Source organism: Oncorhynchus kisutch, linkage group LG6, assembly GCF_002021735.2.
Source record: "Oncorhynchus kisutch isolate 150728-3 linkage group LG6, Okis_V2, whole genome shotgun sequence".
NCBI classification, from domain to species: domain Eukaryota; kingdom Metazoa; phylum Chordata; class Actinopteri; order Salmoniformes; family Salmonidae; genus Oncorhynchus; species Oncorhynchus kisutch.
The window spans coordinates 75,231,759-75,249,758 of NC_034179.2; the positions used below are offsets into that span (position 1 = coordinate 75,231,759).

The window sequence follows — 18,000 nt, forward strand, 5'->3', positions numbered from 1 at the left end:
TTAGTATTTGGTAGCATTGCCTTTTAAAATGGTTTAACTTCTTATGGTTGCCATCCCATTAACGGGATAATTGTCATCAACAACCGCTGAATTGCATAGCGCCACATTCAAATAATATTACAAAAAATATTTATATTCATGAAATCACAAGTGCAATATAGCAAAACACAGCTTAGCCTTTTGTTAATCCACCTGTCGTGTCAGATTTTGAAAATATGCTTTACAGCGAAAGCAATCCAAGCGTTTGTGTAAGTTTATTGATCGCTCGACCAAACATTATGTATACCTAGCATCAAGTAGCTTGGTCACGAAAATCAGAAAAGCAATCAAATTAATCGTTTACCTTTGATGATCTTTGGATGTTTTCAGTCACAGTCACCAGACTCCCAGACAACTCAGACAAATTCCAAATAGTATCCGTAATGTCCACAGAAACATGTCAAACTTTTTTTTTAATAATCAATCCTCAGGTTGTTTTTAAAATATGTTATCGATAATATAGTAACCGCAACTGTCTTTTTCAGTCGGAGAGGGAAAGGCAATGGCTGCCCAAACTCTGTTACGCATACAAAACACTGCTGGCACCCGGCCATAAAATGATGCAATGTTATCTTTCTCGCTCATTTTTCTAAATAAAAGCCTGAAACTATGTCTAAAGACTGTTGACACCTTGAGGAAGCGATAGGAAAAGGAATCTGGCTGATATCCCTTTAAATGGAGCAAAGGCAGGCTATGGAACATGGAGTTTTCAAAATAGAAGCCACTTCCTGGTTTGATTTTCCTCAGGGTTTCGCCTGCAATATCAGTTCTATTATACTCACAGACAATATTTTGACAGTTTTGAAAACTTTAGAGTGTTTTCTATCCAATACTACTAATAATATGCATATATTAGCAACAGAGTGAGGAGCAGGCCGTTTAGTTTGGGCAACTTTTTCATCCAAGCTACTCAATACTGCCCCTCAATACTGGTCAAATGTTTTGGGTGGCTTTCCACAAGCTTCCCACAATAAGTTGGGTGAATTTTGGCCCATTCCTTCTGACAGAGCTTGTGTAAGTGAGTCAGGTTTGTAGGCCTCCTTGCTCGAACAAGCTTTTTCAGTTCTGCCCACAAATGTTCTATGTGATTGAGGTCAGGGCTTTGTGATGGCCACTCCAATACTTTGACTTTGTTGTTCTTAAGCCATTTTTGCCACAACTTTGGAAGTATGCTTGGGGTCATTGTCCATTTGGAAGAACCATTTGCGACCAAGCTTTAACTTCCTGACTGATGTCTTGAGATGTTGCTTCAATATATCCACATCATTTTCCATCCTCGTGATGCCATCTATTTTGTGAAGTGTACCAGTCCCTCCTGCAGCAAAGCACCCCCACAACACAATGCTGCCACCTCCGTGCTTAACGGTTGGGATGGTGTTTTTCGGCTTGCAAGCCTCCCCCTTTTTCCTCCAACATAACGATGGTCATTATGGCCAAACAGTTCTATTTTTGTTTCATCAGAACAGAAGACATTTCTCCAAAAAGTACGATCTTTGTCCCCATGTGCAGTTGCAAACCATAGTTTGGCTTTTTTATGACTGTTTTGGAGCAGTAGCTTCTTCTTTGCTGAGCGGACTTTCAGGTTATGTCGATATAGAACTCGTTTTACTGTGGATATAGATACTTTTGTACCCGTTTCTTCCAGCATCTTCACAAGGTTCTTTGCTGCTGTTCTGGGATTTTTTTCAGGTCTTGGCTGATTTCTTTTGATTTTCCCACGATGTCAAGCGAAGAGGCACTGAGTTTGAAGGTAGGCCTTGAAATACATCTACAGGTACACCTCCAATTGACTCAAATGATGTCAATTAGCCTATCAGAAACTTCTAAAGCCATGATGTCATTTTCTGGAATTTTCCAAGCTCTTTAAAGACACAGTCGACTTGTATTTAAGTGTATTTAAACTTCTGACCCACTGGAATTGAGATATATAATCGGTCTGTAAACAGTTGTTGGCAAAATGACTTGTCATGCACAAAGTAGATGCCCTAACTGACTTGCCAAAACTATAGTTTGTTTTCAAGAAATTTGTGGAGTGGTTGAAAAACGAGTTTTATTGACTCCAACCTAAGTGTATGTAAACTTCCGAATTCAACTGTATATACAAAAGTATGTGCATCGTTCCTGACAGGTGTATAGAATCGAGCATAAACAGCTATACAAACATTGGCAGTAGAATGGCCTTACTGAAGAGCTCAGTGACCTTCAACGTGGCACCGTCATAGGATGTCACCTTTCCAACAAGTCAGTTCTTCAAAGTTCTTCCCTGCTTGCCCTAATGCCAACTGTAACGTTTGGTGGAGGAGGAATAATGTTCTTGGGCTGTTTTTCATGGTTCGGGCTAGGCCCCTTAGTTGCAGTGAAGAGAGATCTTAACGATACAGCATACAATGACATTCTAGATGATTCTGTGCTTCCAACTTTTTGGCAACAGTTTGGAGAAGACCCTTTCCTGTTTCAGCATGACAATGTCCCAGTGCATAAAGTGAGGTCCATAAAGAAATGGTTTGTCGAGATTGGTGTGGAAGAACTTGACTGGCCTGCACAGAGCCCTTGACCTCAACCCCATCAAACACCTTTGGGATGAATTGGAATGGCGACTGCGAGCCATGCCTAATCACCCAACATCAGCCACAAGACCTCACTAATGCTCTTGTTGCTGAATGGAAGCAAGTCCCCGCAGCAATGTCCAACATCTGGTGGAAAACCTTCCCAGAAGAGTGGAGGCTATTATCGCAGCAAAGGGGGGACCAACTCCATATTAATGCCCATTATTTTGAAATGAGATGTTTGACGAGCAGATGTGCAAATATACAGTGCATTCGGAAAGTATTCAGGCCCCTTGACTTTTTCCACATTTTGTTACGTTACAGCCTTTTTATAAAATGGATTAAAACAATTCGTTCCCTCATCAATCTACACCCCAATTTATTCTAAATTAAAATGGAAATATCTAATTTACATAAGTATTCAGACTCTTTACTCAGTACTTAGTTGAAGCACCTTTGGCAGTGATTACAGCCTCGGGTCTTCTTGGGTATGACGCTACAAGCTTGGCACACCTGTATTTGGAGAGTTTCTCCCATTCTTCTTTGCAGAGCCTCTCAAGCTCAGTCAGGTTGGATGGGGAGTGTCACTGTACAGCTACTTTCAGGTCCAAAAGTGCTGTAATTTCTAAACAGTTTTTATTATTTTTATTTTACCTTTATTTAACTAGGCAAGTCATTTAAGAACAAATTCTTATTTTCAATGACGACCTAGCAAAAATAAGAAAAGATGCTTCACTTTCCCAGTAATTACAGAGGGCACTGTATATACAGTACCAAAAATTAAGATCTGATCATTTGAACAAGACAGTAACCCCATGTGTCCAAAGGCTAAATATAGTACAATATCAAAACCTCATATTGTAGACAAATGCTTTGGCTGGTAAAAAATGTCCATCAGTAAGCTCAGTGTACCAAAGGAAATGATACATTTCCGTTATGGACATGAATGGGTTCAATCTGATTGGGTTTATGAGTAATAAACCAGTAGCATACATGTTTTTCTTTTGGCATTTCATTCATTGAGGATTCACGATCCTCCTCAGTCAGGGTTTTGAACCGCCAATAGAACGCTTTCTCTCTTCACTTTCAAATCCCTATTTGGCCCAGTAAAGGAAATGCACATGTACTAACGTTACTCTCTATGCATTACAAGTTGTTCATATTTACAGTACACTGCCTAGTATTACAGGAACAGAACACTATTATACATTTCTCACATTTTCCATGTTCTGTAGGGAACCACACAAGGGGTAGGTCTTATGGTTTGACACAGACTACCTTAGTGTTTAGACAAGTATTTAACAATGCCTATTCTCCATGCTTTTGGAGTATTAGAGAAGATACCAATTGTAATCTACTCCTTTTAGTAATGTTTAGACAAAGGGTGCCGTTGAATTTAGTCACACTCTGTTCAGACCGATGTGTGTAGTGGCTGTCAGACTTGGCTAGAGTAGTCATTTGAGTCTTCCATCCCTGGACACTCTCCATGAACCTTTGCTGGTAACAAGTGAAACGGCACACAGTGTTGTTGGCAGCGGGATTGAATTCAATGTGCGGCCAACACAAAAAAGGCTCCCATTTCATTCTACTACTAACAGCCTTGATACGTTAGAATCTTTCTTTACTGTGCTTTCCGAGTGGTTAAAATGCAACAGTGTTAGACATTCACAGTAGCAGCTTTGTTGGGGTGAATTGCTCAACGTTATTATATCTGCTGTTGCTGCTTCTCTGTTATGTTTACTTCTCCTTTCTTAAGTTGATCAGAAGAGAACCAAAGTTCTGCTTGGGGCCAGACTAAGCACCAAGGCCAGGGTCACATTTAACTTAGGGGGGGGGGGGGTTGGAGAGAGTGCAGAGGGTATGAGGGGATGGCAGAGAACAGTAGAGAAGGGGAGAGGGTGTGAGGAGATGGCAGAGAACAGTAGAGGAGAGGAGAGGGTGTGAGGAGATGACAGAGAACAGTAGAGAAGTGGAGAGGGTGTGAGGAGATGGCAGAGAACAGTAGAGAAGTGGAGAGGGTGTGAGGAGATGGCAGAGAACAGTAGAGGAGAGAAGAGGGTGTGAGGAGATAGCAGAGAACAGGAGAGGAGAGGGTGTGAGGAGATGGCTGAGAATAGTAGAGGATAGGAGAGGGTGTGAGGAGATGGCAGTGAACAGGAGAGGAGAGGGTGTGAGGAGATGGCAGAGAACAGGAGAGGAGAGGGTGTGAGGTGATGGCAGAGAACAGTCGAGGAGAGGGTGTGAGGAGATGGCTGAGAATAGTAGAGGATAGGAGAGGGTGTGAGGAGATGGCAGTGAACAGGAGAGGAGAGGGTGTGAGGAGATGGCAGAGAACAGTAGAGGAGAGGAGAGGGTGTGAGGAGATGCCAGAGAACAGTAGAGGAGAGGAGAGGGTGTGAGGAGATGGCAGAGAACAGTAGAGGAGAGGGTGTGAGGAGATGGCAGAGAACAGTAGAGGAGAGGGTGTGAGGAGATGGCAGAGAACAGTAGAGAAGAGGGTGTGAGGAGATGGCAGAGAACAGTAGAGAAGAGGGTGTGAGGAGATGGCAGAGAACAGGAGAGAAGTGGAGAGGGTGTGAGGAGATGGCAGAGAACAGGAGAGAAGTGGAGAGGGTGTGAGGAGATGGCAGAGAACAGTAGAGAAGAGGGTGTGAGGAGATGGCAGAGAACAGGAGAGGAGAGGGTGTGGGGAGATGGCTGAGAATAGTAGAGGATAGGAGAGGGTGTGAGGAGATGGGAGTGAACAGGAGAGGAGAGGGTGTGAGGAGATGGCAGAGAACAGGAGAGGAGAGGGTGTGAGGTGATGGCAGAGAACATTAGAGGAGAGGGTTTGAGGAGATGGCAGAGAACATGAGAGGGTGTGAGGAGATAGGAGAGGGTGTGAGGAGATGGCAGAGAACAGGAGAGGGTGTGAGGAGATGGCAGAGAATAGGAGAGGGTGTGAGGAGATGGCAGAGAATAGGAGAGGGTGTGAGGAGATGGCAGAGAATAGGAGAGGGTTTGAGGAGATGGCAGAGAACAGGAGAGAAGAGGGTGTGTGGAGATGGCAGAGAACAGTAGGGGAGAGGGTGTGTGGAGATGGCAGAGAACAGTAGGGGAAAGGGTGTGTGGAGATGGCAGAGAACAGTAGGGGAGAGGGTGTGTGGAGATGGCAGAGAACAGAGGATAGTAGAGGGTGTGAGGCGATGGCAGAGAACAAGAGGGTGTGAGGAGATGGCAGAGAATAGGAGAGGGTGTGAGGAGATGGCAGAGAATAGGAGAGGGTGTGAGGAGATGGCAGAGAATAGGAGAGGGTGTGAGGAGATGGCAGAGAACAGGAGAGGGTGTGAGGAGATGGCAGAGAATAGGAAAGGGTGTGAGGAGATGGCAGAGAATAGGAGAGGGTGTGAGGAGATGGCAGAGAATAGGAGAGGGTGTGAGGAGATGGCAGAGAATAGGAGAGGGTGTGAGGAGATGGCAGAGAACAGGAGAGAAGTGGAGAGGGTGTGAGGAGATGGCAGAGAACAGGAGAGAAGTGGAGAGGGTGTGAGGAGATGGCAGAGAACAGTAGAGAAGAGGGTGTGAGGAGATGGCAGAGAACAGGAGAGGAGAGGGTGTGGGGAGATGGCTGAGAATAGTAGAGGATAGGAGAGGGTGTGAGGAGATGGGAGTGAACAGGAGAGGAGAGGGTGTGAGGAGATGGCAGAGAACAGGAGAGGAGAGGGTGTGAGGTGATGGCAGAGAACATTAGAGGAGAGGGTTTGAGGAGATGGCAGAGAACATGAGAGGGTGTGAGGAGATAGGAGAGGGTGTGAGGAGATGGCAGAGAACAGGAGAGGGTGTGAGGAGATGGCAGAGAATAGGAGAGGGTGTGAGGAGATGGCAGAGAATAGGAGAGGGTGTGAGGAGATGGCAGAGAATAGGAGAGGGTTTGAGGAGATGGCAGAGAACAGGAGAGAAGAGGGTGTGTGGAGATGGCAGAGAACAGTAGGGGAGAGGGTGTGTGGAGATGGCAGAGAACAGTAGGGGAAAGGGTGTGTGGAGATGGCAGAGAACAGTAGGGGAGAGGGTGTGTGGAGATGGCAGAGAACAGAGGATAGTAGAGGGTGTGAGGCGATGGCAGAGAACAAGAGGGTGTGAGGAGATGGCAGAGAATAGGAGAGGGTGTGAGGAGATGGCAGAGAATAGGAGAGGGTGTGAGGAGATGGCAGAGAATAGGAGAGGGTGTGAGGAGATGGCAGAGAACAGGAGAGGGTGTGAGGAGATGGCAGAGAATAGGAAAGGGTGTGAGGAGATGGCAGAGAATAGGAGAGGGTGTGAGGAGATGGCAGAGAATAGGAGAGGGTGTGAGGAGATGGCAGAGAATAGGAGAGGGTGTGAGGAGATGGCAGAGAACAGGAGAGAAGAGGGTGTGTGGAGATGGCAGAGAACAGTAGGGGAGAGGGTGTGTGGAGATGGCAGAGAACAGTAGGGGAGAGGGTGTGTGGAGATGGCAGAGAACAGTAGAGGATAGGAGAGGGTGTGAAGAGATGACAGAGGATAGGAGAGGGTGTGAGGTGATGGCAGAGAATAGTATAGGAGAGGGTGTGAGGTGATGGCAGAGAACATTAGAGGAGAGGGTGTGAGGAGATGGCAGAGAACAGGAGAGGGTGTGAGGAGATGGCAGAGGCGAGGAGATGGCAGAGAATAGGAGAGGGTATGAGGAGATGGCAAACAACGGTAGAGGATAGGAGAGGTTGTGAGGAGATGGCATAGAATAGGAGAGGTTGTGAGGAGATGGCATAGAATAGGAGAGGGTGTGAGGAGATGGCAGAGAATAGGAGAGGGTGTGAGGAGATGGCAGAGAATAAGAGAGGGTGTGAGGAGATGGCAGAGAATAGGAGATGGCAGTGAACAGGAGAGGGTGTGAGGAGATGGCAGAGAATAGGAGAGGGTATGAGGAGATGGCAGAGAATAGAAGAGTGTGTGAGGAGATGGCAGAGAATAGGAGAGGGTATGAGGAGATGGCAGATAATAGAAGAGGGTGTGAGGAGATGGCAGAGAATAGGAGATGGCAGTGAACAGTAGAGAATAGGAGATGGCAGTGAACAGGAGAGGAGAGGGTGTGAGGAGATGGCAGAGAATAGGAGAGGGAAAGAGTAGCAGTCACAGGAAAGGCATTGGTCTGCTAAACGACCACCTGACGACAGGTGAGTCATCATGTCTCCTGACTATTTCTTTCGCTACCCCTCGTCCTCTCGCTTCCCTCCTGAATACATATTTAACCTCTAGGTCTGAGTATCACTTCAAAATAGGTCCTCCTTGCTGGTACTGTCAGTGTGCAGACAGCCACTTCTCTTTCCTCTCATTCCCTCTTACATTTTTGGTGTAGTGCACGTTGTATGGAATAGGGTGCCATTTGGGACACATTCTCTGTCTTATGCAATCCCAGGGTTGCACCACTCCATCCAATCAGAGAGCAATGAGGAAGTGGTCTCATGAAAAAGCAATGTTTTTGTTTGAACCACAGAAAAAGAGAAGAGCTAAATGAGTGTTAATTAACTGTAGGGGCGATGCTCAGTCTCAGACTCCTCTGATCACTGCTGACCGCAGGACTGGATCAATCGGAGGCCTGCGACATTTCTACTCACCACCTCAGAGATACGTAACTACATGACCAGAAGTATGTGGACACCTGCTGTGCAGGCCAGTCAAGTTCTTCCACACCGATCTCGACAAACCATTTCTGTATGGAACTCTTTGTGCATGGGGGCATTGTCATGCTGAAACAGGAAAGGGCCTTCCCCAAACCATTGCCACAAAGTTGGAAGCACAGAATCGGCTACAATGTCACTCTATGCTATAGCGTTAAGATTTCCCTTCACTGGAACTAAGGGGCCTAGCCCGAACCATGAAAAACATCCCCAGACCATTATTCCTCCTCCACCAAACGTTACAGTTGGCACTATGCATTGGGGCAGGTTGCGTTCTCCTGGCATCCACCAAACCCAGATTTGTCCGTCGGACTGCCAGATGGTGAAGTGTGATTCATCACTCCAGAGAACGCATTTCCACTGCTCCAGAGTCCAGCTGACGCAGGATGCACACACTCATGTCTCTGTGGAGAGACATTTAGATTTTAGCAATTTGAAGCATTTGTCTAATTCAAGATAACAATGAAACGTATTGTCAAGCCTTCAATTACAGGAATCAAAATTACCTTTAAAATAGAATAGATACTTTATTGTCCATTTTGGACAGTTTAGTGACAGTTGATTATTGTTTTATATGATTGACATGAGCTGTTTTTATTAGATGGCTGTTATAGCGAGTGAAATCACATACCGTGTATTGAATTAAATAACAATCATGACTGTTTCTCATGGTTGGAATCGTTAACAATATTTGCGCGACTGCATGCATGGTTAGCCGGCTGTGGTGTAAGGGTGTGTATGTGTCACACTGTGTGAAACTGGGCTATAATAAGCAGACCTGGTGATATCCTACCTTACATGTTATCTATATCGACTTTTAAGACATTGCACGCTGCTACTAGTAGAACTGCAGAGAAGACGTGATCCACACACCACCATGCATGAAACACTCGTCCTCACGCTCGCAGATGCACTTAGGTGACTCTCGTTATTCTGGATGCATAAATCCATCACGGTCCATGATGTTCGTAACAGATACAGACACAGTCAGTCCATTTAGGAGCGCAGGGAAGGACTGAGAAGGATTCTTTCACCATGTACATTTCTTCAGTGGCGAGTGGTCAGGATGTACAGTGTTTTGCTCAAGAGGCTAGATGTATTTTTCGCAGTCATGTTGGTTGATTATTTGGTGAAGGAAGGTTCAGAAAACACTTTCAACAATGAATATCTAATTAACGAAGATTAGGGTGCTATGAGAGCAACAGCAATTATTGTTTTATTATCTTTCATTAAATTCAATTAGAAGGTGTAATGAGGGTCAATTTGTTCAGCCCATACATCTTGGTTACATAATGGGGTGTTGTGACTAGAAGGAAGGGGAGGAAGCCGGGAGGAAGCCAGACAGGAAGTGAAAAAAGAGAGTGAAAGTGGGGTTCATGTACAGTTAGTTGCACAGACAAACACCGAGCATCAGACTAAACAGGTTCTACTCCACTATAAAAACACAACTCAGACTTTAACCAGATATAAATTACTCGGGATAACACCTAACTCTCAAAGTCCTCCTGACTTCAGATCCTGGAATGGCCCTTTGATGTTGTCAGCACAATGCCTCGATAATAAAGGGGGCTGTGCTTTTTACTGATTGGCTCTCCTCTGTCTTTCTCACTTAAACAACCACAGCCCCTGAGAGCCGCCCCCTTCCATTACAATAGTTGGATTTTCAAATCAACCCCGAGGAAGAATAAACAAACGTTTGAGATGGCTGTAGCGTAGCAGGGCCGTTACATGTTATAACTGCTACGTAACAGTCCCTCTTGTACCCTAACAGCAGGGCCGTTACATGTTATAACTGCTACGTAACAGTCCCTCTTGTACCCTAACAGCAGGGCCGTTACATGTTATAACTGCTACGTAGCAGTCCCTCTTGTACCCTAACAGCAGGGCAGTGTGTCAGCAGCGAGGGGGTTGGAGGCCAGTGATGCGGCGCTCATGCAGATAAATGGGGCTTTTGGCTTTTTCATCATCGCCCTCCCGGTCCTCTCTCCTCACTGACAGACAGGCGCGCTGGAACCGCACCGCCCGAGGCGGTCATGTACCCGTCCAGGAGGCTAGGGGGCATGGGGGTAGAGTCCTAGGGGTATGGGGGCAACAGTGATGTGCTCATGCTCAACGGGGTGAACTGAGGCTTGTGCTGGTACTATGAGGCTGACCTGGGGCCAACTGATCTGACCCACCCGGTCAGAACACACACTGTGCATTGCAGGGAGGGAGTGAGAGGGGGGGAGAGAGGGAGAGCTAATGCGTGACTGACAATCTAGCTAGCACTCTCTTTATTGCTGTCTCGTGTCTGCTCTGACTGCAGAAGCAGGTTACATGTCACTTCTCCCCACAGAAACAAGGTACTGCAGGTACCTATATGATAGCTCAATATACAATGCATGCATTACTCTATAGACCGGGACGCAACATCTTATTGGCTGGAGTAATTCTCAAACAGTGGAAAATCACATTCAGGGAGAACCCTTTGATGTCTCCATTCCATTCCCACCTTGTGACTATGCCAGACCATGAAAATGGAAACCTGCTATTTGACTCATGCATGACTAGAGGCATACTGATGTGCTATTGGTGTTGAGTACTCAAGTGTAAAATGTAAAGTACATTATGAAGTCATTGTCTGGTACATGAGGACATAAGTTTCTAGACACTTGTTTTTTAAACATCAGCATGAACATAGACTTTGGCCTGTTAATGTCTTCTCTCTCTCTCTCTCCAGCGCTGAAAAGTCCAGCTGCCTTCCACGAACAGAGACGAAGTTTAGAGCGAGCGCGGGTGAGTTTCTCTTCATACTCCTCTCACTCTTTGTGGTGTCTGTCAGATGAACACTTTTAAACTGACCCTCAACGGTGAACTGGTTAAAAAGTGAATCATTTCTCCCCTTCTCTCTTCCTCTTTTCTCTTCCTCTTCTCCCCTCTCCCAGACTGAAGACTACCTAAAGAGGAAGATCCGAAGTCGACCGGAGAGGTCGGAGCTGGTCAGGATGCACATTCTGGAGGGTGAGTTTCTCAGACAGCGCCCCCTCCCTGAGCCATAGGGTGCTGCACCTGAAAAATGTAGGCTACAAAATAAATTCCCTCAATTGTTTGCTCTTCCATTCCATTAGCTGATATTGAGTGCCATAACTGGTAGCTGTGCTGTGTGCTTGTACCTTCGTATCTGCATCATTACTTAAGCATTGATGTTGAAACTCACAGCTTTGATTTCCTGGTTCCCTGATAAAGATCACGTGCCTGATGGTTGTTGGCTGGCTAACCCGCTGTGTGCTGTGTGTTCAGAGACGTCGGTGGAACCCTCCCTCCAGGCCAAACAACTGCAGCTGAAGAGGGCCCGTCTGGCTGACGACCTCAACGACAAGATCTCCCACCGGCCCGGCCCCATGGAGCTCATTCACAAGAACATCCTGCCTGTACACAGCAGCATCAAACAGGCCATCATAGGTAACTAAAGCAGCAGCATCAAACAGGACATCATAGGTAACTAAAGCAGCAGCATCAAGCAGGCCATCATAGGTAACTAAAGCAGCAGCATCAAACAGGCCATCATAGGTAACTAAAGCAGCAGCATCAAGCAGGCCATCATAGGTAACTAAAGCAGCAGCATCAAACAGGCCATCATAGGTAACTAAAGCAGCATCAAACAGACCATCATAGGTAACTAAAGCAGCAGTATCAAGCAGGCCATCATAGGTAACTGAAGCAGCATCAAACAGACCATCATAGGTAACTAAAGCAGCAGCATCAAACAGGCCATCATAGGTAACTAAAGCAGCATCAAACAGACCATCATAGGTAACTAAAGCAGCATCAAACAGACCATCATAGGTAACTAAAGCAGCAGCATCAAACAGGCCATCATAGGTAACTGAAGCAGCATCAAACAGACCATCATAGGTAACTAAAGCAGCAGCATCAAACAGGCCATCATAGGTAACTAAAGCAGCATCAAACAGACCATCATAGGTAACTAAAGCAGCATCAAACAGACCATCATAGGTAACTAAAGCAGCAGTATCAAGCAGGCACAGTACCACTCCATATTATGTAGCCACACTAGCAAATTAGCTCTCATGATCACTACACTATTCTATCATTTCAACAGCATCAAACAGGTTATTGTAAGAAGTCCTCCATTCCACAAGCCCCATGTTTCCAATTGCCACAATTCACTAATTTGCTCACTAGCGTGACGTGAACATCTGCTGAATAAGCAAAAATAGTCCACCCAGTGAAACTCTATATGAAGGTCATCAGGAACAGGTACTGAATAAAATCTCATATGAACTCTGCTCACTTCGGACCCAGTCACATGTCATTAATACTGTGCATCTGTGTCTGTCTCAGTGTGTGTGTGTGTATGTACAGTGCATTCGGAAATGATTCAGACCCCTTGACATTTTGTTACGATACAGCTAAAATGGATTCAATTGTTTTTTTTTATGCTGCCACCACCTTAGGGATGGTGCCAGGTTTCTTCCAAACATGACGCTTGACATTCAGGCCAAAGAGTTCAATCTTGGTTTCATCAGACCAGAGAACCTTGTTTTTCATGGTCTTGAGAGTCTTTAGGTACCGTTTGGCAAACTCCAAACGGGCTGTCATGTGCCTTTTACTGAGGAGTGGCTTCCGTCTGGCCACTCTACCATAAAGGCCTGATTGGTGGAGTGCTGCAGAGATGGTTGTCCTTCTGGAAAGTTATCCCATCTCCACAGAGGAACTCTGGTCACCTCCCTGACCAAGGCCTTTCTCCCCCGATTGCTTTGTTTGGCTGGGCAGCCAGCTCTAGGAAGAGTCTTGGTGATTCCAAACTTCTTCCATTTAAGAATGATGGAGGCCACTGTGTTTTTAGGGACCAGAAATATTTTGGTACCCTTCCCCAGATCTGTGAATTGACACAATCCTGTCTCTGAGCTCTACGGACAATTCATTCGACCTCATGCCTTGGTTTTTGCTCTGACATGCACTGTCAACTGTGGGACCTTATATAGACAGGTGTGTGCCTTTCCAAATCATGTCCAATCAATTGAATTTACCACAGGTGGACTCCAATCAAGTTGTAGAAACATCTCAATGATGATCAATGGAAACAGGATGCACCTGAGCTCAATTTTGATTCTCATAGCAAAGGGTCTGAATACTGATGTGTAATAAGGCATTTCTGTTTTAAGTTTAATACATTTGCAAACATTTCTAAAAACCTGTTTTCACTTTGTCATTATCGGGTGTTGTGTGTACGTTGATGAGATTTTAGAATAAGTCTGTAACAAAACGTGGAAAAGTCAAGCGTCTGAGTACTTCTCGAATACACTGTGAATGCACTGTATGTGTGTTAAACGTGAGAACCTCTGCTTGTCCCTCCTGGCCATCTCCTCCTCCAGCCAAAATAAGCATATTGATGTTCAAGTTGGCGTTCTCCCACCATGCCCATCTAGAAGGGCCTTGTCTGCCTTCAGATGCTTCAAAGCTGCTGCCAAGCATGGGGATATCATTGTTAACCTTAGATATGTATTTACACACATACTGTAAATGCGTGACTTTCTGATGAACAGGGGCCAACCTCCCCACTGCGGGCCCTTCATGAGTGCACATTTTATTAATCATACAAATGTTTGTTCGCATTTGTGCATTCACGGTTCACAGAAACATGTTGATTTCAATTTCACACCTCACTATAAAATGTGAGAGTGTCCGTTTGTGTGTGGGGGTGTGGCTGGGTTTGTGCACGCATCAAGACATGACTTGGCACAGTTGGTTGGATTAAATGTTAAGGAAATGCATTGCCACACCAGAGATCACGTAACAGGTATTCTCTACTGTGCTGTTAAACCATGAGATAAATGAGATGATGGAAACTAGATTGATTGCTGTGAAGATGAACGTGAACATGTCTGCGCGTCAGGTTCCAGCATGGTTCAATCTCAGGGGATTGCCCTGGCAGTCGGTGGTTCTTCATAATAACAATCAAATTACAGGCAGTCATATCCACACAGAGAACAGGGACATGACCTCAACCTGTGCTGCTTTCCACACTCGCAGCCACACAAACACACACACACGGCGGTGCAAAGGGGAAGCCATCACATGATTGGTTCAGGAAGAGAATGAATCAAACCCCATATTGGTTATTCATCATCTCCCACTGATGGGAAATTAATAGCCAACGGTGCTCGCTGAGCGCTCCAACTGCCTGCCTGCCGTTAGTAAATAAAAGATCCAGGAACCTCTGTTGATGCTGACCGACTGAGTAACTGACTGACTGATTAACTGACTGACTGGCTGCTGAGAGGAATGATGGCATGGCTAATGTTGACACAAAGGCTTCTTTTTACATGGCTCTCTCACACTGCATCACAACAACGATGACAAGGCAGATTGTTGCTTTGTACGAACTGTCACTGGTGGCTCATTATTCTACTTTAACTATTTATTTAACTATCTACTTTAACTGTTCCCCCTCTTCTCTCTTTTCACTCTTGTTCTTTCTTCTTCATCCCTCTTTCTCTCCCTCAGAGACAGACTTCCCCAAGGTTGCTGGGGAGATATCCTCCTTTGATGAGGACAGTAGTGATACTCTCTCTCCTGAGCAGCCCATTGGTCAGGAGTCTCCGCTGGGCCACGGCCCTCTGCCCTCTCCCCCTGACGCCCTAGCTTGCAACAGCACCCCCACACAGTTTCTCAGTCAGTATCCTCCGCCACCCCCTCCTCTTCCTCCCTTCCATGGGCCCTGCCAACCAGTGAAGTTGAGCAATGGGACAGCAGTTCTGAGAACCGGCCCTGCACTGATCAAGGTTAGTGGCAGCTGTCACGGCTAATTCTGAGTATTGTACCAAAGCCCATTGTATTATTAGTTTAGCATTACTTCTGTTGTTAACAGTAGACTAGTCCAGTGTTTAATCCACCACGTCTCAATGATTCTTCCCCCTGCAGTCACAGCCAAAGCCCACCTCAGAGCGCCCCCCTCAGCGATCCAAGAAGCCCAAGGACAACAAGCCCAAGGTGAGGAAGCTGAAGTACCACCAGTACATCCCCCCGGACCAGAAGGCCGACCACGAGCCGCCCCCTCAGCTGGACTCCACCTACGCCAAGATCCTCCACCAGCAGCAGCTCTTCCTCCAGCTGCAGATCCTCAACCAGCAGCAGCAACACTACAACTACCACACCATCCTTCCTGCACCACCCAAGTGAGTGAGTGAGTGTGTGTTTGCGCGTGTGTGTATACAACTGCTTCACATAGCCATCAACTCCAGCCTGTATCCTATCATCGTTTTGACTCGTGTTTTTTTCTCTCCAGACCACTAACAGATCAACCACCTCCCACCAATGGCCCCTCTCCTTCTCCGGCCGTGCCCGCCTCCTCGACATCCTCCTCCAGTCAAAGTGCACCAAGCCGGCAGAATGTCACACATGTAGGAGGGGCCACACCAGGTTCTTTGCCTCCTAACCTGGACGACCTGAAGGTCAGTAAAAGCCGTTGCATTTATCAAGAGTTGACTGTTGACAAAACCAACTGTGTGTCTAAACATTTCACATTCTGACACCTTCTTTTGTCCTCCAGGTGGCTGAACTGAAGCATGAGCTCAAACTGCGGAGCTTGCCTGTATCAGGCACCAAGAATGACCTCATCGAGCGGTTGAGGAACTACCAGGCTCAGCAGAACAGTCGTGGTGGTGGTAGTGCAACAACTACAACAGCAGGGGGTGCCACAGGGTCTGGGGCCGGAGTGCCCAAAACCAACCACCCAACACAACAACAACAAAAACAACTATTACTACTACAACAACAGCAACTTTCCCAAACCCAGGCCCTGTCCTCTGTGGTCCACCAATCAGGAGAAGCAGGTGTGGTAACCTTGGCAACCTTCCCGTTCATGACCACTGCTCCACAGCAGATCATGCACTTTGGCAGCACTAGCTCCTCCCCGCCAGTCTCTCCTGCCCCCTCGGACCGCTCGCTAGCTGGGATGAGCCCAGACGAGACGAGCTGTAATGGAGACTCATTTGGGGAGATGGTAGGTCTCCTTTCTATATCAGATGTGTCCTTGCTTTTAAAAAAATATGTTTTTATAGTGCCCAGATATCCGGTTTTATAGTTTGAATCTTGAGACTACTTTTCTCTTTCCAAATAGGTAAGCTCTCCACTCACCCAGCTAAGCCTCCATCCCTCCCCCCAGCACCTTGGCACTATCAAAGAGGAGTTGAGCGGCTCGGCCCCAACAGCCTGCCAGTTCTCCATGGCTGCTCTGCAGAAACGCTTGCAAGTAGCACCCCCGTCTGTGAACAAGGACCAGATGCTGCAGGAGAAGGACAAGCAGATCGAGGCGCTGACGTGCATGCTAAGACAGAAACAGCGGCTGGTGGAGACCCTGCGCGTCCAGCTGGAACAGGGCAAGAGAGGGGGCCGGGACGCCCCCCCAGAACCCCTGGGCCTTGTCAGGGTGAAGGAAGAGCCCCCAGACATCCCCAGCATCCCCTCCACATTTATCCCTATTGCCCGCTCCCCGACTCCTTCCCAGTGCCACATGGAGGTCACCAAGATGACCATCAAGCAGGAGGTCGGGGATGTAGAAGAGGCCGTGGAGCCGTCCTTGGAAGCCCCACCTCAGCAGGTGCAGCTGGAGCAGATCCAGGCGCAGCAGCGGTCGCAGCTCGAGCAGCTGAAGCTACAGCAGATGCAGCAGATCAACGCGCTGCAGCTGGCACAGCAGCAGGCCTTGCAGCAGCTGCTCCTACAGCAGAACCAGCAGAATCTGCAGAAACACCGCTCACAGCAGAGGAAGAAGAAGTCCCACAAGCAACAGCTCAAGCAGCAGCAGCAGCTACTGTCCCAACAACAACAGCAGATACAATCAAAGAACCAACAGCTGTTACAGTCAAAGCATCAACAACAGCAGATATTGCAGGCACAACAACAACAACAGCAGATATTGCAGGCACAACAACAACAACAGCAGCTGAAGTCACAACAGGTCAGTGGCAGTCAAAACAACTCAATGGCTAGTCACAACAAGAGCTGCAGACAGTGACAGCAAAACAATTGTGATCCCAGTCAAAATAGTCAGTGTATCACCTTGTGTGTGTCTCTCACTGACTAATGCCTTTGGTCTCTTCCAGGTGTCTCAGATGTTCCTCAATCAGCAGTCGCGCTCCACCACTTCCTTCCCCTTGGATCTCCTCAAGACACACTCCACACCTACCCTGGTGACAGACAGCAACGGCAACCATTTCCTCATCGCACTGACCAATCACTGTGCCGAGAGCCAAGGGAGTGAAACGCCACAAGGCACTCCACAGGGCAAAGCATCCAATCGCATCATACTGCAGGTAAACATTTAAATCCCTCTTTCACTCAAACCTAATATTTTTGTTTAGGGACTCCTTGTGCTGCTTACTTTTCTTCTCACGCTTTTTCTCTCCTTGGTCTAACCAGAGACTGCAGTCAACTCCCACCAAGCTGCCCAGCCAATCCCCTCTTCAGTTGTCCAGCAGTGACACCCAATCAAAACCGAAAACTCAACCAGGCCTCGTGAAACAGCCAACCAGAAAGGTAAGTGAAAGGTTCCAAAAGCCTGATTTGTAGGATGTCCTTTGAACAGCAGAGCTTCAATTATGGTGGTGACTGGCTTGTTGCTAATGTCCCATTAAGTGAGAGAGTCATTTAGAATTGCCTCGGTGAATCCAATAATCGCCTGTGTTTATGTGAATTAATGATGTAAACCCTGTAATACACTGACAGCATCCTTGATA

The 18,000-nt window shown here is 46.8% G+C and overlaps 1 protein-coding gene across 8 annotated transcripts in view; it reads left to right on the forward strand.

Moving 5' to 3' along the window:
• The window catches only part of LOC109898572 (myocardin-related transcription factor A-like), a 51,017-nt gene that overhangs the window by 29,351 nt on the left and 3,666 nt on the right, over nt 1-18,000 (forward strand). For 6 of the 8 annotated variants that reach the window (XM_031827549.1, XM_031827550.1, XM_031827551.1 and 3 more), the window contains 10 exons: nt 10,977-11,032; nt 11,182-11,257; nt 11,483-11,698; nt 14,768-15,045; nt 15,185-15,438; nt 15,549-15,714; nt 15,813-16,265; nt 16,383-17,222; nt 17,368-17,577; nt 17,684-17,800. In XM_031827549.1, coding sequence (XP_031683409.1) covers nt 10,977-11,032; nt 11,182-11,257; nt 11,483-11,698; nt 14,768-15,045; nt 15,185-15,438; nt 15,549-15,714; nt 15,813-16,265; nt 16,383-17,222; nt 17,368-17,577; nt 17,684-17,800 — 2,666 coding nt within the window. The remainder of the gene's footprint in view (nt 1-10,976; nt 11,033-11,181; nt 11,258-11,482; nt 11,699-14,767; nt 15,046-15,184; nt 15,439-15,548; nt 15,715-15,812; nt 16,266-16,382; nt 17,223-17,367; nt 17,578-17,683; nt 17,801-18,000) is intronic. The other 2 variants (XM_031827552.1, XM_031827556.1) reach the window with 1 other exon arrangement.